The sequence below is a fragment of the Callospermophilus lateralis genome, chromosome 3 (genome assembly GCF_048772815.1).
Source record: "Callospermophilus lateralis isolate mCalLat2 chromosome 3, mCalLat2.hap1, whole genome shotgun sequence".
Taxonomy (NCBI): domain Eukaryota; kingdom Metazoa; phylum Chordata; class Mammalia; order Rodentia; family Sciuridae; genus Callospermophilus; species Callospermophilus lateralis.
The window spans coordinates 13,629,748-13,649,658 of NC_135307.1; the positions used below are offsets into that span (position 1 = coordinate 13,629,748).

General features: G+C 53.6%; 1 protein-coding gene across 3 annotated transcripts in view; it reads right to left on the bottom strand.

The window, feature by feature from the left end:
- The window catches only part of Rin3 (Ras and Rab interactor 3), a 108,322-nt gene extending 103,216 nt beyond the window's left edge, over positions 1-5,106 (bottom strand). The window contains exon 1 of one of the 3 annotated variants that reach the window (XM_076849729.2): positions 4,733-5,105. In XM_076849729.2, coding sequence (XP_076705844.2) covers positions 4,733-4,776 — 44 coding nt within the window. In that variant the 5' untranslated portion in view covers positions 4,777-5,105. Of the gene's footprint in view, positions 1-4,474; positions 4,512-4,732 lie in introns of those variants that run through there. The other 2 variants (XM_076849734.2, XM_076849733.2) reach the window with 2 other exon arrangements.
- Positions 5,107-19,911: the final 14,805 nt, after the last annotated feature.

Sequence of the window (19,911 nt, forward strand, 5' to 3'; positions counted from 1 at the left end):
AAGACAGCAAGACACCTCAGGGTGACCAGGGGATCTCGGGGGACAGGTTTTCCCCCACTGCCTGGCATGAGCACCTTCTGTCTTCACCAGAGAGAACCTTGCCACCAAAAGCGCTCATTGCAGGGAGCGGGTGGGGACCAGCAGTTTGGCGCATGCGTGGAAGTTACCCCTCTTACCTTCAGCGGCTCTTGGGGACCCTCCACGTTTCAGATGCCCCTGGGGACAGGAGCAGTGCCACTTCCTGGTTCTCAGATCAAATGGCAGGCTCGGGGTAATAGGACGTCACCAAACATTCTAGAATTGGCCACCAGATCAGCACGGAGTGACCCCCAAGAACAAGATGATTTGCGGCCCCTCCCTTCTAAAGATGACCCTCCCAACAGGGGGCAGGGGGCTGGCAGAGGAGGCAAACCAGAGGGCAAGGGGTTGTCTGGGTCACTTCCCTCCCTGGGATCTGTCTGGGCACATAGCCCCATCCCTAGAGTGCCCAGGACCCCGCTGTGGGCGGTCCCCACATGCCCTGCTGCGCTCCACCCCTCTCCCCCCGGCCAGCTTTTCCTTCGTGGCTCTCTGGTGTCAGGCTCTCTGGGAAGCAACCTGTCACCCAGCACCGGGTCCACGACCCAGTCCCTGCCCGGCCCTGTCCCCCACTGCCCCACCTCCGGGTCTTTGCTGGGGCTTTCTCTCCGGCCCTCCCCCTCCCTCCTTGCCGGCTGCCCACCTCAGTTGTCACGGTCTAGATGACAGGCGCAGAGGGATGACTCACTAGCCACGACAGTGTCAGAGGGAAGAATCTGTGGTCATTTGTCACTCATTTCTTACTCCTCTCTGCTCCGGCCTGTGGCTGGGAGGCCCTGCAGGGGGGCTGGGACCCTGTCTGCCACATGGAGCTCCAGGGGAGAAGGTTGAGGGCTCCTGGTGCCTCCTTCTGCTTCCAAGAGACCCTAGGGACTCCGCTACGGATCTGGGGATCTCCTGGATCAACAGGAAGGTATCCTGGGGCTGCGGGGGGTGGGGGGATTTTAAGCTTTTAACACTGTTGCTTCAGTGAAGATCACTGCATAGGGCCCCAGGCCCAGGACAGGGTGCGGGGGAGGAGGGCCCCAGGGGGAGAGGTGCTGGGTCCCCTCATCACAAGCAGACCCGCCCCCTCCCCTGTCCTCTCAGCTGCTTCTTGGGGGATGTACCGGGGCTTCTCGGGGCCAGGGCTGGTGAGAAGCCCTGGCTGCTGTGGCCAGAGTCTCCTTCAGGGTCTGGAAGGACACGTGGGGACACCAGACCTTAAAAGCCAGGAGGCCCAGGTCAGGGCGCAAAGCTGAGCCAGTGGCTCAGACTGAGACATAGCTGGCCCTGCCCGGGGAGAGCCCCATCTGGGCGCCTGGAGCCATGGGAGGGCTCCTGAGGGCTTCGGCAGGACCCCTCCATCATCCCAGGCCTGGACCTGAGTTCCACTCTTCTCTGCGGGGTCTCCATTCCCTGGTTGTTACACTGGGGGCTGGGATTAGGGCTGTGACGGGCACATTCCTCCCAAGGTGGGTTCTTTTGCAGATGAAACTTCACACGGACACTCAAACAGCAAACCTGTGGAAACGCACTGGTCTGCCTGCCATGGTGGGGCAGCGTGGGGTGACAGCCAGGTCTCCCCTGAGCCCCAAACCACTGGCCCTAATGCCCTCTAGAGAAGGCCGTCTCAGGTGACTTCTCCACTCCACTGGGCATCTGAGCCCTGAAGCCCCGGTCCCTTAGCCATCTGTCATTCCCGGCTCTTCTTTCCCTCCATGTCACCTGGAGTCCATCAGCAAATCCAGAGGCTCTGTTGTCATGTGTCACCACTGCCCACCTCGTCCTGGCCTCTCCTGACCCTTCAAGGCCCGTCACAGGTCTCTCCACTTCTGCTTCCGTTCCACCTACAGTCTGTCACCCTCTGTGCAAACTGTCCTGTGGCCCTGGCTTACTCAGAGAACCCACCAAAGCCTTTCCGGCCCTCTGGGGCCCCACCTCCCTCTGTCCTGACTCTCTGCTCCCCAGCCAGCCACATCCCCCCCGGGATTGCTCTTGCTTTAAGGCCTCTGCTAAATGTCCTGTCCACGCTGTGGCCGCTCCTGCCCACGTGTCCAGAATGTCCCCCTGGGCTCCCCACAACTCCTATGCTGACTTTCTATCTCTTCTTGGTAGAACACCAGCCTTGCAGGGGCAGGGGCATGGTTGAAGCCTGGGCCCAGCCCTGCCCAGTGCAGACTGCTGAATGAATATTGAATGAATGGCAGAGTCTGAAAGGTGAGAGGAAGTCCCTGCACCCAGGGCACTAGGCAACGTCTGCATCTTCTCTCTGCCTAGCCAATGTTTTCAAAAAGAAGTAGGAAGGGTTTACTTGCAAAGATCCTCCAGGGACCAACACTCAAGTGGCAGCTTCCTAGCCCCGTGGAGATGAGGCAGGATGCATTCCCTAGTTATCAGAGCATCCTGCCCCCAGAAGGAAGGAGGGGCTCTGGAACAGCAGGGTGGAAGGACACCTGCCACCAAGGACTCAGGACACCACCCTAAGTGGCTTGGGGGTAAAGGGCCTTTGAGTCTTCGCCTCCTGATCTTTGGGTACTGTAACGTCTGGGGTGTGCCAATAAGGAGCAATGAATGTGGGACTCATACCCCCAAACTGCACCGTAGTACTTGATAGTCAAGAAGGATCAGGCTCCTATCGGAAGAATAGGGTAGAAATCAGACGAGACAGATGGCACTGCTCAAGTTTCCTAGACTTCTGCCAGTTGGAAAGGCTGTCCCCAGTGGTAGCAAGTCCTCTGTCACTAGAGCTAAGCAAGTATATTTCAAGAAGGTTGTCAAGGGCATTCCTTTGCCTGGGGCAAGGTTAAAGAAGATGCTACCTATGAACCCTTCCAATCCAAAAGGTCCTCTGCAATAGAGCCACATGGTTAGCAGCAAATCAAAACTCTCAGAGTGCTTAGGACGGACCAGGCAGAGCTCTGAGCAGGTGCATTCTGAAATGGCACGATAACCTCATCTGCCTGTGGGCAGCTGCTTAAATACAACTCATCCAGTCCAGGAAGCAATCCTACGCAGCAGGTGGTGTTGGATTTACAGAGAGGGAAAGGCAAGCTCTCTAGTCCAAGTGAGCAAAAGGAGGATCACACCCTTTTATTACAATAACTATTGAGGGTTTTCCCAATAGGCCAATGTGCTACACCATTTCTATGGATTTAATACTTAAAACAACAGCAAAGAGGAGTTAATACTGCATAGTCTCATGAAGTAAACTGAGGCACAGACAGGCTAAATAACTGAATAGGTAAAGAACAATGAAAGGTAAGAGGAAATGGGTCAGGCTAGGTCATCCCTGGGAAAAATGGGAAGTAGGTAAGGTCAGGCCCCAGCCACTTGTCCTCCCTCCTCCCAGATCCTGGCCAATTCCACCCTGCAATCTGGGGTGTGGCAGACACTTGCCTCTGGGGCCCCTTCCCCGTTGGAATCCCCAGTCCTTCCCACAAGATGGTATTTGTCTTTGCAGGGTGGCTTCCAAGGAAAAGCAAGCATTCAGGGTCCAGAATTTATGGGCTGGGGCTGCAGTGGAGGAAGGGAAGGAGTTTAGAAGAAGGGAGGCTTTTAGAAGAGATTAAGGACCCCTCCAAGGCACTCCCAGAACCTCCCACCCAAGGGGTCCTCACCTCCAGCTGCCCCCCAATCTCTGCCTGCACAAGATCCGCCCAACTCTTCTGTTGCGCTTAGAACTGAGGCCCTGGGAGATGAGGTCACAAGGCTAGAGGAGGCAGCGGCAGGGTGTCCATCATGAAACAGACCCGGGACTTTCAAACCACAAAGCAGGGAATGGATCCCCGAGACGCAGTCATGAACCATGGCACCCAAAAAGATTCCAAAAGGCTTTCCCAGGAATCTGCCTCAACAAACTTGAAGCTTCCCGGGCGCCCTCTGGGATGGATCGGGCGACAGGTTTCTCTGTGGAGCGCAACCCTAATGCATGAGATTGCAAGGTGGGAGCAGGAGAGGGGGAGGTGAAGTCAGACGCTAGGGAGCCCTCTGGGAAGTCAGTTCCCAAACCTTTCAGCTTTATGCGCTCAAAGCTGTGTCCCCCGCTCCAGGGCCCTGCAAGATCATACCCACCCGGTGCACCCTGGACCCTCCCCAGCCACTAGGCTCGGCAAAGTCCCGTCCAAAGGTCACTGCCCCAGGCCCGGCCAGTTCAGCGGGGGAGGGATCATGGTGGGCCCTCTGTTCCGGCCAGCGGATCAGCTGAAATTGCGGGGGCCTAGGGCCCCCCCCATCCCGCGCTCGGAGGGACCCCAGGACCGAGGGCGCGCCACCGGGGCTCAAGCGGAGCTGCGGTGCTGCAGGCTGGCGGGGCCCTGGCCGCGCACACTCGCACGCAAAGTTCAGACCAGGCAGGAGCCAGAGGGGACAGCCGCGTCTACACCCGCGCCGCAGCTCTGGCAGGTAGAGGCGCAACCTTAGCAAGCCCGGCGCCCGGCCGCGGAGCGTGTGCTGGTCTCCCGGCGTCCCGGCTGAAAAGTTTAGCCAAGTCGTCGGCTGCTGCAGAGTCACCCTTCCCCGAAGAACCGCGGGCTGGCCTCGGCCGCGGCTGGGTTCCCACACGGCCCGAGGTGCGCGGTGCAGGGTCCCTCGGAGCCCGAGGACTCCCGGGGACGGAGAAGTGGAGTGGGAGGCCGAGCAGCCCGCCGGGAGAGCGGCGCCCGCCCCGACTTACCCCTGGGGGTCCCCGCGCGCGGGCGCCCCGGCCCGTCGGATCATGCCGCCGGCAGCTCGGGCACGGTGCTGGGAAGGGCTCAGGCGCCGCGAGGCGCGGAACGCGGTGGCCCCGGTGCCCACATGTCCCTGGCGCTGGCCCTCGGGATGGGCCCCGGCCGGCGCCGCCGCCAGCCCCGCGCCGAGTGGGGAAGCCGCCGCCGCCGCCGCGCTCTGGGGCTTTCGCTCCCTTCCACTTCCTGTATCGCAGCGAGCGGGGCTTTCAGGAAGAGGCTGGCCTTGGTGGTCAAGGGTTTTTTGTCAAAAGCCATTCGGCGGCGGCTCGCGGCCCGGAGCCCCCTGGGGCACACGGAAGCCGGGCGGCCGCGCCCCCGGGGCCGGGCCTGGCAGCGGGCGGTGCCCGGGCAGAGGCGCCCAGCGCGGGCGCCCAGGCTCGGGGTGCCGCCTCCGCCCGCTGGGGCTGCAGCCCGGGCGGCCTGCGGGCTCCTGAGGGAAACCTAAATGAACCCAACTGGGCTGGGAAAGGAGGCCCTCTCCCCTCCGACCCACCCCGACCTCTGCCGGCAGGTGGGGAGGCCTGGAGCGGGAGTTCCTGGTCCCACGGGAAGCCAGGGCTTTGCCTCCGGTCTGAAGGGTTTGGAAATCATTCAAGGACAACCTCAGACCGGAGGCAGGGCGCCTCCTTGGCATCTCTGACAGGTGGCCTCTGTCTTGTCTTGGATCCCTCCTCCTCTGATGAGCTCCTTATCTAACAAGGCTGGCAATGACTCATCGTGCCACGGGGCACCTAGATGCTGGCAGAGGGAGAAGGCAGGAGGTGACATCCTCAGCAACCCAGGTGGCCCCCGGAGACCTCCCTTCAAGTGTCTACACTCAAAAAATGCCCCCTTTTGAGCCTGCTGTGCCCCCAGAGCATTTTGCCAAGTGATGGGGTAGCACCGGACCTTAGGGAATCAGTCCCTCTAAAGCAGGGTTTCTCTTCACCTGAGCACTGTGGACAGTAGGGGCAGGGTAATGTTTTGCTGTTGGGCCACTTGATGCACTGTGGTGGGATGCTTAGCAGTGCCCTTCACCTCTACCCACTAGATGCCAGCAACACACCAGCCCTCTGTTAAATGGAGCCTTCTGGTGGCAGTGTGACACGGTGCAGCCCTTGAGGTTTGGGGACAGTCTGGTAGTTCCTCAGAAGGCAAAACAGAGTTGTCCTGTGATCCAGTGACTCCCTCCCAGGTCCATACCCAAGAGAAATGACAATTTGTCTACACAGAAACTTGCACTTGAGTGTTTATATCAGCATTGTTCCCAGCAGTCAAAGCCTGGAAGTGACAATGTCCCTTGGTTGATGAGCAGTGAGCACAGGGTGGTGCCGTTATGTCAGGGGATATTATTTGGCCATCCCTAAGGAAAGAAGCACTGATTACATGCTACAACATGGATGACCCTTGAAAACAGACTAAGCAAATACTCAGAGCAGGCAGATTCACAGAGACAGTCATTGGTGGTTGCAAAGAAACTGGGAGCAGAAGAGAAAGTGAGGAATGACTGTTCATGGTTACAGGGTTGTTTGGGGGGAGGTGATGAAAATGTCCTGAAATTGATTGTGGTGTTGGTTGCACAACTCTGTGGCTACACTAAAAACCATTGAATTATACGCTCTAAGTGGGTAAATTGTATGGTATGCAAATTGTATCCCAATAAAACTATTTTCTTTTAAAAAGGCACAAAAAGCATGGTCTCCAGGAGACCACCCTGACTGTGCAAGCCCACAACGCTGCCCCCTCTGTAGCCCAGATCCTTTCAGACCCCTGGCTGGGCCACAGCCAGATGCCATTGGCTTGTCTACTCCTCCCTGCACCATATCCCTCAACAGGCCTGTAGCTTCCCATTTGAAAATGGGTTTTGAGGACAGGCCCATGTTCATATCCAACCGAAAGACCTTCTAGCTGGGTGGCCTTGGGCAGTCCCTTCCCAGAGCCTCAGTGTGCTCATTTGCAATAGTGATGAGTACAGATAGGGTGGGCAAGAGGGGCCTACTCCAGGGCACCATTATGATTCCTTTGTTGTTCCTAAGACAAGCCTATAAGCCACTCTTAGATCTCCTTGTGCCCCAGAGAAGGGGTGTATCCAACCTCGGCATCTGGAATGGGTTTGAAAGCCCTCTAGGCTGATCTAGACTAGTGTAACCGAGTGCTGTCTGTCCTCTCCAGGTATAGATTTCCTTCCACTCCCCGAGTCAACAGAGCAGGCCCTTCAAAGTGTGGGTTTCATGGAACCAACCCTAGGCTGTCATCACGTCACCACGAGGCCTTCTGAAGTTCACTACTCAGCTTCTCTGAGAAGCCCACATTCCTCAGGTGCACACCAGATGAGACCCCAAGGCAACCCTGTTACTGACAACTGCCAAGATTGCAGAAATCTGAGCAGGTGCTGTTAGGTGTGGTCTCTGGTCCACCCTGGGGTGATGTCAACCCAGGCTTGTCCTTGCCCTACTTCCTGAATCCCATTTTCCTTCCCAAGTTCCCAACCCCCCATCTTCTTCCCTAGCCATGGATCTCATACATTCTATACATGGACTCCTGTATAGAGGCGAGAATCTGGTGTTATTGGGGCCCTCAAACTCCTTCCCTTTTGTGCCTACCTTATACTGGAGCTAATGAAGTGGAGGTGAGGTGCTTTAGTCAGTGCTTGGAACATAGTAAGTGCTCAATACATATTGGCTATGATTTGTACCATGGCAAAGGCTCTTGATGTATCAGTCAGGTCTCCCAGGAAACAAATAGCTCCTCTGATTAGGATGATTTAAGAAATGTATAGGTAGCAGGTTGGGGATGTAGCTCAATAGTAAAGTGCTAGCCTAGCATTCTTGAGGCCCTGGCTTCAATCCCTAGCACCATGAAAGAAAAAAAAAAGAGAGAGAAAAGAAATGTGTAGGCAGTTATATCTGAGAGACTGCCATGACCCTGAAATTGTGACTGTCCTCAGCCCAAAGGATGAGGAGTGAGGTGGTGACCAGACCCAGAAGGACAGCAGAGATTGCCCTTCCTCAATAGGGAGGAAAGGGCACCTCAGTCCAGGCTGTCAATGTTGCGTGGGATAGAAGAATAATCTGATGAGCCCTTCCTGAATTCCTGACTGGTAAAATTGTAAATTATAATAAAAAGGTTACTGTTTGGGATATTTTGTTTTGCAAAACTAGATCAGCGGAAAACAGCTTCTCCGGGGCTTTTCTATGTTCTTCTGATTCCCCGCAAGCTCCCACCTCTCCATTGCCTGAGTATTTGGAGAAACAGAGAACAAGAGAGTGCTATTGTTGCAAAATCAGACCGGAACAAAAATGTCTGCCCGTCTTGAGCAGGGTCTGGGGTGAGTCGGGGCTCACTCTGGCAGAAGGAGCAGCTTCTTCTCTGTTCTGGCTGGCACCTATTCATGGGGATGAGGATAGGACAGCAACCATCTGGTGGTCTCTCACAGGCTGTGATCAAACTGCTGGCCAGGGCTGGGGTCTCATCTGAATGCCCAGCTGGGGAACACTGTGCTTCCAAACATGGTTGTTGCAGGATTCAGTTCCTTGAGGGCTGTTGGAGAGGGGGCCTCCATTGCTTTCTGGTTGGTGACTGGAGGCCATCCTCAGAGCCTCTCCAACAAGGCCCCTGGATTCCTCAGAGTGGGCAGCTGAGAAGCCAATTGAGACAATGCATTTTCATTGCAAGACAGAAGTCTCTGTCTTGTAGAACCAAATCACAGAAGTGACACCACCTCACCCTGGCCCTGTTCTGTTGGTTAGAAGCAAATCACTGATGCTGTTCACGCTCAAGGAAAGGGTGTCTAACCGGCATGGAGAGCAGGAGGCAGGAATCCTGAGTAGCCATCTGGGATGCTGTCTGCTATGGGCAGGCTTGTGTGCTAAGTAATCAGGGACTTTGTGTAGTCATTGGTCACTGGGGTGGGCTCCAATCTCTGCTCTGACCTCAGAGTCGACTCCTTCTTAATCCCAGTTTTCCTATGGTTCCAAGATAGCTTCTACTGGCAATTGGGATCCTGCTCCCTGGGTTCATTCTGCAGGAAAGGGGGAAAGCCTCCCTCCTACCCAGGGAATAGAAGTTGTGGAGTATGACTGGCCACTTTGGGTCACAGGCCTGCCCTGGCCAACAGGAGAATATCATGCACTCACCTGCTTAGGTTAATGAGGATTCAAACTTGGCCCTAGGGTTCTGGGGTGCCTTTCTCCTGCATCATGTTGGGGAAGGATTAAAACCTGATCAAAAAATCAAGACTCTTTCAGGAAGGAAGAAAAGAATGGATATTGAAATGAGAATAGAACATTCTCCCATTACCTCTGTGTAGAAATGACCAGAAACTCAAAGCCACACGAGGAGACATTGGGTTGGCAGATAGCTTCAGCGTGTCGATGATGGTGATGGGCTCCTGTGTATCCACGTCTGGACATCAAGGCTTCTCAAAGTGTATGCTTTAAACTTGACCCCTTCCTGTTTGTCGATTATGCTTCAGCAAAGCTGTTCTGCCATCTCTGTAGCCATTATGATTTGAAAGCACAAAACCTAAACAATCGCTCTTCCAGTTTCCAAAAGCATATCTGATTCTGCAGCAAAGTCGTTCCCATCATGGATGAATGGGTCAAGTTCTGAACTATGCTTTATCATTTTGCTGGGGTCAGACCCATTGCATGTAAATGAGAATGTGTTCATTTACCGGTATCTTCATCAATGGCAACCAGGCTTTGGTTACACGTGAGTTTGGCAGGAGGCCTGGGCCTGCAGTTGCTGGGTGGAGCCCCCAGCACCACTGCCTGGGGCCAGCTGCACCAGTGCACGGTCCCTGTCCCCACACTCCATTCCAACACCCTGTGGAGCATCCCTGCGTCCCCTTGGAGAAGTCATTTTTCATTATCTGCGGGTTTCCCAAGTCGAGTCCTCCTCATTGCATCTCATACCAACAAGGTCTCCCATGGGCGCAGGGGAGGAGGCTACTGATGAAGGGCTTCTGTGAGATTTATGCAGCCAGTGGCCTGCACAGCAACGGTTAGACCTGTACCTGCTGATGTAATGTCCCCAACTCAGGTTCTGCCTTGGTGGAGACCCCGAGGAGCAGAGCTGGGATGGCCTCTGGGAGGGCACTTCCAGGGCATGTGGTTTATTCACTCATTCAACAAACAAAAGTGGGTGCAGGAGTCCCGGTGCCTGGCTGCTACAGCGGATGGGCCGGCTAGCGTTAGGTACCACAGCCCAGTTCATGGGCAGTGCAGCAGCCTGCCATGCACCTCGCAGGTGGGCTCCAGAGTGGGCAAGGACCTCAGAGGACTGGGAGAGAGGGTGAGGCCAGTGGCAGTACCTTGGGACAGCAGAGCTGCTTGGAGGCCACCCCAGAAGCCTCAGTCCCGGGAACCTCTGCTGGCTCAGGCCAGGCAGGCAGTATGACCCCTGGGAACTTCATCTTCAGCCTGTAGGACAGCCGTCTCCAGACTCAAGAGTATCCCAGGCCAGGCAAGGTGGAGGGCTTTGATTTCTTCAATGAGAATGTTAAAAGACACACACCCCTATTTATTTTCACTATAATTTCAGAAAAGAATTGTTTAAAAACCAAGGAAAGGAGGAGGGATGCAGCCTCAGAGTGAAGGCCGTTCAAAGGCGCAGCTAGGGTTTGTGGCATATTAACTCGTGTCCTCTGCCATGCCCCCAAAAGACAGGGATGTCTGCAGCAGCCTGGGAGCGTCAGGAAATGCAGAGAGGAAGGCGAAAGGACCGAGGTGTGGCCATGATGACCGGGCTGCAGGGACCTGGGGGGCTTCTCCTGGAGTCGCTGATTCACTCAGGCCTGCAGACATCTGCGGGTGACTGGAATGCAGGAGCGGAGGCTTGGCCTCTCTGTCTCCATGTTGTGCCTGTCTCCTTGGCTGCCTTAACCTTTGGGTCAGAGTCTACTCAGCTCTGCAAGGAGGCCTGTTGAACACCCGAGAAATGCGTTCTGCAAAGCTATACCCTAGGCTTCGCTTGACCTAGACATGCCTAGTCTCCCCTGGCCCCCACCCGGGGCTCTTAAGGCTGAAAGCACATGCCAGCCATCGTGACAAGAATCAACAGACCTGGGAGGAACGAAGAGAGGTCACCTGGGTTCCCGGAAGGTCTTCGCCAATCCCAGAAGAGTGCGAATGCTCCTCCTCCATCAGCCTCCGCTCCACGTCACTGAGCCCAGCCTGCATCTAAAGCCCCCCACCCTGAGTGGAGAAGCCCCCTCTTCTCTCTTCTCTGGCCACTGAATAAAGTCTTCTTTCTCCCAGCACTCTTCTCCTGGACACTGGTTTCCCCTGCGATGCGCTTCCCGTCCTGCGCTGGACAATAGGAACTTCTAGGTCTTAATAGGAGTTTGGACTTTGGCAAGGAAAAGAGGTTCCAGAGACAGTTACTCTCTTCTCTGGCCCACTTCAATTCTGTTTGTGAGGTGACAGGCTGAGGAGGGAGTGAGGGGGCAGGGCCGTCCTGGAAGGGGGCCTTGCTGTGGTCAGCTGCGTGACCCCCTGGCTCTGCCCACGATCCTGTTTCTAAACCTCGGGGTTCGGACACTCCTACATATGAACCAGGCCTAGTAACACCAAGCTCACGGGCCCCAGGAGAAGGCCTGGCTGCCTGGGAGTGCAACCGCAGGTGGCTTCCTCTCCTGACCCCTCCAGGTGCTGCTGGTTAACCTCTTGGTTCACATTTTCTAGAACAGTCTCCATTTTCACTCTGACAAAAATGGCCACTGCATATAGGAATGACTGGTGCAGGATGTGTCAGCTTTTGTAAGATGCATATAAATATGTTTCTGAATCAGGATTTAAAAAGTCCTAGTGGAGCCTGGCATGGTGGTGCACGCCTGTGATCCCAGCCACTTGGGAGGCCAAGGCAGGGGGCTCGCAAGTTTGAGGCCAGCCTCAGCAACTTATCAAGACCCTGTCTCAAAATAAAAAAATAAAATAAAAAATAAAAAGGGTTGGGGATGTGGCTCAGTGGTTAAGTACCCCTGGGTTCAATCCCTGGCATCAAAAATAAATAGCTAAATAAATAAGACTGGGGGTGTGGCACAGGGGTAAAATGCCCCTGGGTTCAATTTCTAGTACAAAACAAATAAACAAACAACTGAAAAAAAAAACAAAACAAGAAAAACTGAAGATTGGCAAATTATAGTAAAGGATATTATTTATTTTATTATTTTAAAAAAATTGAGGCCATGATAGAGGTGTAACTCAAGTTGCTCTGACAACATGTTCATAAAGGTTGGGTACAAGGAGATACCTTTCTGGAAGTTTCCTTTCTTTGCCCCCTGAAGGCACCCCACCAGTGCCCTGCAGGCAGAAGGCAGGGGCTCAGACAGGCCCTGCTGGCTGGGTTGGCCGTTGTCCTTGCTCTTGGCAGGACTGGGAGTGAGGGAATGGAAAGAGGCTTTGCAACAGTGACCTCTGGGAAACAGCCACATTTTTGACGAGAGGCCAGTGATTAAGCATTAGCAGCTCATCATCTGTAAACTGGCTTGTCCACCAGGAGAGCCAGAGGCCGGGCTTTTCTCTGGAAGCAGAACTCCAGCTGTGTAACAGGACCACTGTCCTACTGTGAGCCTTGCCCACTGCAAGGGTAAGGACGTTTCCATAGGAACTGGGATCCGGATAGGCAATCTTTAACAATAGGGATTCATCCATGAATGCCTAGGTTGGGGCTCAGGACTCTTGAATAAGAGGAAAAAAGCAAAACTGCACACACAGCATTAGCTAACAATGATGCATAACAAATGACCCCTAACTTAACTTTAAATAACAATGAGGGTTTGTCTTTCTTTCTTTCTTTCTTTCTTTCTTTCTTTCTTTCTTTTTCTCCTCCTCCTCCTCCTCCTCCTCCTCCTCCTCCTCCTCCTTCTTCTTCTTCTTCCTTGTTTAATATTAACAGTTTCTGTGGGTCAGGAATTGGTAGCAGTTGGTTCTGGTTCAGGGTCGGTCCTGAGGTTGCCGCCAAAATGAAGCTAGGCAGCTCTTCTGGACCATGAGGCAGAAGCTATTTGCTGAGGAAGGCAGAGCAGCAGAGGAGGCGGGTCACTGCGCCATGGAGCGCGCCATGGAGCGCGCCATGGAGCGCGGCCCCAGCCCTGGACTGAGCATTCTCATCTTCTCTGAGAGGGAGAAATAAAGTCCTACCCGTCGCAGCCACTGTTATTTGGAGGTTTTCCTGGAGTAGGATTCTAATGGGTAGAAGTAAGGGGAGGTCATTCTAACGGGAGGGGCTGGTGTAAGGAAAGGTCCAGGAGCGGGACCTTTCTCCACCTAGTGCTGAGAGGACAGGAGTTAGCCTAGAAGCTTACGCGCCCCCTTGGGAGGCACGGTGATTCCTGACTGATTCTTGCCAGAGCCGACTCTGAGTCCTTGGCTCTGCCTCCTCAGTGATTTGGCTTAGTCTCACTTCTCCCTCCAGGGCATCTACTTCCCCTGGAAATCAAGTGTGGTGTCCGCAAGACTTCTTCCACTTTGAAAAATCAGGGTGCTCATTCAAAACCGTGGTGTGGCAACAGGCCGGTCAGCTGAGGGAAACCCGGCCCCACAGTGGTCTCCTCCAGGCCTCAGCCTGTACTCGGCTGCATCTCAGGTGAGAGTCTAGGGTCAGGTGTGCACTTCGTGGGAGCTGAGAACATTCCCAACTGGGGATTCCTCTCCTCAAAGAGCTGCCCAGGGGGCTGTGGTGGTGGGGTCGGACCCTCTGGCTGCTTTGGAACCACGCACCAAGGGTTCTAGTCTCAGCTCCTCTTTTGCTTTTAAGTCATAGTTTCTTGGCCTCTTTGGGCCCAAGTTTCCTCTTTTGGAAGATGGCTGTGGGGGTCTCCCACCCCACAGCTGCTTGGAAGGATCTGATGGAAGGCGACTGACCAGGACTCTGAAGTTCCAGGCTCATGACAAAATCAGTGACAGAGAAAAATTCTTGAATTGCAAAAATCAACGCAGGGAGAGCAACCCCTGGGGAGCAGAAGCCCAGTTCTGTGGGCTCTTTGGTACCCTGGTGCTCTGCTCCTGGCAGGTGTCCCAAGAGATGTGTTTGGGGCATTCAGCTGCCATTGGAGAAGGCGTGGTGAGGAGCAGAAAGGGCTGTGTGACATCCTGCCTCCCAAGGTCTCTCTACTGAAGCTCTAGACGCTGACGCTATGGGGTGTGGACCTCACAACGACCTTGGCCAACAGCTACATAATTTCCAGGGCCCAGTGCAAACTGAACCGGGCAAGCCCTCAAGACAGTGCAGGACAGCACTCAGCTGACTTTGAGGCCCTTCCAGTGTGGGGACCCTCTAAGCAAGGGGTCACATTCTGTGAAGAGCCCTGGCCCCAGGCCCACCAACTCTCTCACTTTGCCCAGTCTGAGGGGCTTCTCAGGAACACGTGATCCAGGGCCACCTTGGTCACAGCCCGGCAGCTGCACTGTACCAGCTCAGCCTCCAGTGTCCCCTGCTGGTCCCACAGACCCCTTGGCCTCCGCCACATCTGGAAGTGCCTCGTCGTCGTCAGCCCCTGGGTGCAGATCAGCAGCCCCACAGGGGCCTCTGGGTTCTGCTCCTAGGAGCAGCCTCCTGTGTGTCATCATGCTGGCCACCCGGGACTCTGTGGGTTAGCCCAGCTGGCTCCGACTGGACCCCAAGGAGCAGTGTGACAAGAGCCTTGGACTTTCTTTCCCCCATATGCACTCTCCCTTCCAGGGCAAAATCCCGAAGACTGTTTGAGACTCCTCCTTCCTTTCCAGATGCCCAGGTCCAACAACCCTGTGCAGGAGGGTTAGTGTCCTCTTTTTCAGAGGAGGGGACAGGGTCTCTGAGAGGCTAAATTAGGAAGCCCAAATCCCAGATCCATAGGTCCCAAATGAAACCCACCATCTCCAGGTCCCAAATGAAACCCACCGTTTCCAGGTCCCCAACTTGCTCCTGTGGTGGCTTCCGTGTCAGAGAGCTGGTAGCCTTCCTCTCCCCCTGTGTCTCCATTACCTGGACAGTCGGTTCTCAAATCCTGTGGCGCCTGACCATGGGCCCCAAGTGACTGGGCAAACACTGGGCTCCCAGCCCTGCCTGTCTCTCCTCTGCAAACCCCCAGATTTTCTTTCTCGGCTTTGGACCCCTGGTTGGTGCCACTCCTGCATCCCAGCCACATCTGCACGCTGTGCTCCGAGTGACACTTCAGAAACCACAATCCTCCCCACCCCACCCCCGAGACCCTCCCCCCTCAGGCTCACACTGACCTACATCCTCCACTTGTCATTTGCTGCTCTCACTCCTGGGGCCTTGTGTTCATTTCTTGTGGCTGATGTAATAAATTTCCATAAAGTTGTTGGCTTAAAACTCCACAGTTGATGAGCTTATGTCCTGGAGGTCAGGAATCCCAAATGGGCTCTAAAGGGCTAAGGCCAGGGTGTCAGGGGGGCTGCCTTCCTTCTGGGGGTCCCGGGGCCAATCCACTTGCTGCCTCTGCCAGCCTCGGGGAGCTGCCTGTATCCCGTGGCTCACAGCCCTGCCCCATGATGGCCGCCGCTTCTACCCCCACATCTGCCTCCTTGGGCCCTCTTGCCCCTGTGACTCCATGGAACCCACCCAGACAACCCACTCCCTTAACCACATCTGCAAATTCCCCTTCACCACGGAAGACAGTGTACTCATGGCTCCACAGACCAGGACATGGACATGTGTGGGGGCCGTTTTCCTGCCTACCAGAGGCTGCTTGGAAACCTTCGACTATCTATGTATTTTCTTGGTTATTCATTGTCTCTTTTCAATCCCCAAATATGTGGTGTGGTTGCAGTGTGTTTCCTTATCATGGCTCCTGCCTTCTCCACACCTCCCTCCCCTGCCCTGCCCTGTTCACCTTCCTTCTGGAAGCCAGTTTGAGCTCCAGGAAGGTTGGGTGCTCCCTCTCTGGGCTCCTGCAGCCTCCGGAGCTCACTGTCTCCCAATCTTAGGGCTCTCGTCTCCCTCTATCTCTACAACGAGCAGTTGGGATGATGCTTGGGACACAGTAGGCCCTTAGTACGTGTTTATGCATGAATCCATGAGGGACAAAGTAGGTTGTGCCACTTCTAAGTTTCGGGGGCCAGAGAGGTGTAGTTGAAACACTCCAAAATTGATGCCCTTCCATGGTTGGCAGAGGCACAGAGTGAGAATATTTCAAACTGCAATTCTTCCAGAACATTCAGAATGAGTAATTGCCTAAAAATAGTAGAAGCTTACAAACTGGTGATGATGGTGGGGATGATGATGAAAACAGAGGCAAGTGATTCATTCTGGTCTGGGTCTGGGGAGGCCTCCAAGCACATGTGGGCCCTTTTCCTCAGGACACGGGTAGGGAAGGTGTGTCAGGTGGAGGGAAGAGCCTGAGGACAAGCACGGGGTCATGCAAGGTGAAGAGGGAGCAGAAGCCCCGTGGGAGATGACAATGGGGGACCTGAAGGGTCCTGAGGCACCTGGGAGTTCGTGATGTTTCTGAGCGGGAGAGGGACCAATCAGCTGCCTGCTTCTGAAGGTCTCTCTGGCTGAGTGGAGGAGGATGGGGAGGACAGGGAGGGGAGCCGGAGGCCAGCCAGGAGCTGATAGCTCGGACTCAGCGAGTGCTAACAGGGGGACAGGGACTGCTGAAGCCAAAAAGGGAGAGACTGCAAAAAGGACACAGGGGAAGAAATGAGAGGACCGAGAATGTGCCCGTCACTGGGGTCGGAGGAGGCTTGACATTTTTCAGTGCAAATAATTCTGACATACAACAGGGTGGATTTAGGCTGGGAGCACGAATTAACTTTTCCCCAATATTATGTGAAAATTTCTAAACATAAAGTTGAAAACAATTGAACACCTGTATACTCCCATCTCCATTCTTCTAGTGAGTTCTAACTGAATCTGCTTTATCACACGTCTGTCTGCTCTCCGACTGCATCCATCCATCTTGTGTTTTTTTTTTTTTTTTTTGTGTGTGGGGGGGTACTGTGTTTGAACTCAGGGGCACCTTAACAATGAGCCACACCCCCAGCCCCTATTTTGTATTTTATTTAGAGGCAGGTCTCACTGAGTTGCTTAGTGCCTCACTGTTGCTGAGGCTGGCTATGAATTCACGATCCTCCTGCCTCAGCTTCCTGAGCTGCAGGGATTGTAGACATGTGCCACCGCGCCTGGCCCACTTTGTTTTAAGTAGGTTGCAGACACTGGTATGCTCAACCTCTAAATGCTTTTGCACTAACTAGAGCTCAAGATTTGTCTTTTAAGGTGTTTTTATCCTGATTATGTTAGCATTTATTTAGAATTTATTTTTCATTCCATCCATTGGTTGATGACCATTCGAGTTGTTTTAAGATTTGGGATATTTTGAATAATCTGTTGAGAAAATTTTCTTATTAAAAAAAAAACTTGGTTTGTACAGTTTATTACTGGTGATGCTGACTTGACAGGGCAGGGGAGGCACCTAGCCCAAGAGCCCAGGAGGTCAGATGCATAGGGGGCATCTCTGGAGGGAGGACTCTGAACCTTGGGGCTAGAAGTGCCAATTTTGGGGACAGTAGCAGTCGGGCAGGCCCTTGCTCCACCTGGGAGGGCTCTGGGGTGGGCTGAGCTGGTCCCTGGTTCTTGACCTTTCCTTGGCTGTGCATTAGAATCACTGGGGGAGCTTTCAGTGATCTGCATGTCCAGGCCCATTGGGTCACTTCAGGAGGGGCCCTCAGTGTCTCTGTGTTTTATTACATCTCTGCAGAGGACACCAGTGGCAGCCAGGATGGAGGACCACTGGGTAGAAGGAGGAGGCTCCAGGACAGATTGCAGAGGAACACTTTCTTTTAAGAAGGCGGGAGGAGAACTGGGCAAGGGGATGGGGAAGTGGAGAAGAGGAGGAGCACCAGGAGGAGGAGCTTGTTCATTAGCAAGGACAATACCCACAGCTGTGACACCTGCAGAGGGGCTGGGAACGAAAGCCCAGGGTCACCATGGCCCCGGGGACCCATTTAGGGTGGAGGGCAGAACGTGAGACCTCATGGTCAGCAAGTGTAGTGGGGGTCTCGGGAGAGAGCTCAGGTGGGGACAGAGGGAGGTCGGAACCAGACCTGGACCCTCCCCCAGTGCTCCCCTTTGCTCTTCCTGGTGAACACTGGCCAACAGAGGTGGGCGACAGAACCCTGGCAAAGGTCTGCTTCTTAAGAGCCGAGGACCAGCAGTCTGCCTGCCCCAGGACTCCTAGTGAACTTGGAATTGACTGGAACAACTCTTAGGAAACATCAAAGACAAACTGATAGGGCCTGGACAGCCCAGCAGGTCACAGTCAGCCAATCTCCGTCACCAGGTCAGGTCTGTGCTGCCTGTGACGGGGGAGGAGACGTGGCTCCCGAGGCTGGTTCCCACGGTCACCTGCCCCATCTGCCCCATTGTCCTCATCTGTGCCCTGGGGACAGTACCCATCCTGCGTTCACTGCTTTTATAAAGCATGAAGTGTCACATAGACAGACGGAGGGACACTGGGGTACCCAGATTTCTGGAGCCAGCAAATCCCAAAAGTTAACAGGATTGACTGGGATTCTGAGACAAAGGCCTTCCCACATCATCGACTCCCTCTAAACAGGAAGTGAGTGAAGAAGAAACAGCACCTGACTCTCAGCTTCTCAAACCAACCATGGGAAAGTTTTGAAATTATTTTTAAAAGATTAATTCACTGTAGACTATATCTATAAATGCCACCGTTTGGACCTTGAATGTCCCACAAAGTCTCATGTGTTCAGAGGTGGGGCTTTGGGGAAGTGATTGGATCCGTTGACCTTGTCAGTGGATTAATCCGTTGATGGCTGAGGGAGCCACTGGGAGGCAGGACCCAGTTGGAAGAAGTGGGTCACTGGATGTCTTGTCCCCAACCCCTTCCTCTCTCTCTCATCTTCTTAACTGTCTCCTCTGCTTAGTCCCCGCCGCCATGGTGCTCTGCCTCACCTCAGGCACACAGCAATGCAGTCTGGCGACCAGGGACTGAAACCTCTAGAACCACAAACCTTCCTTCCTCAACGTTGCTCTTGTCAGGTATTTTGGTCACAGTGATGAAAAGCTAACACCATCAACTACAATGAAATAAAATAACTAGGGAAACGCAACAAAAATCAGTTTCCAGTAAGATTACTCATTAAATTGCCATCAGTGTGTATATTCTCCCTCAATTTCTGTATTTGTCTCACTGCAGAAGGAGCTTGGGAGCCAGCTCGAGTGGCAAGATTACACCGAGGAGGACCAGACTACCTTCCCACCACTCGGCATGGACCGGCTGCATCCTGGGAACATCCCACCCTCTCCTGCTGACCCAGAGTCTGCTTTTTCACAGATGCCCAAGCGATTCACAGGTGTGCTAAGGTGAGTGGTGGCAGCCAGGGTGGGTGGACCACAAGACGAAGGAATTAGCCTGAACTTCCATCTCCCAGACTCCATCTCCCACCACACAAGAGCAGAAGACAGAAACCGTCTTCCTGAGGAACAGGACTGCCTACATAATTTACAGAGCCCAGTGCAAAATGTGAACGTGGGACTCCTTTCTAAAAGGTCTTAAGAATTTCAAGGTGGCGACACAAGCAAAGGGGGGCCCTTCTGATGGGGGTGCAAGGGACCACTGGTCCCATGTTCATGGAGCTGGCGAGGTAGGAAAGGTCATTCTGGGCCCCATCATGCTAGCCAGATTCATCATTTGCTTTATTCATTTCCAACCATTGTAATTAAAAGCTCCAACTTCTCATCCTTTTTGACGTTTATTTTTTTTCTCCATATGCAAATAAAAATGGTTTTCAATGGCTCTTATTCCAGTGTAATTCTTTCAAAAAATACAAATATGTAGGTCTATGAAAACATGAATAGAAGTTCTGTGTAGGGAAAGACAATTTGTGATCACTTATTTTATTGACAGTGTACAGACTTTTTGATATATTGCATTACAATACTGACCTCCAGATTTCTCATAAAGGTTCAGTTTGTATGTACTCTAGATTTTTCTTTACAACAAAAGTAAACTCATGCCAGTGTTTAGGAACCAAGAATGTCAATTCATTCAAATTTAATGACAGTTTTATTAAACTAAGAATTTCATGTCACAGAGCATTCACAGTGCAGGAGGTCACAGTTATTGAAAAAATAAATAGCGGCATAAATATATTTATTATTTACAACTTTCCAACCC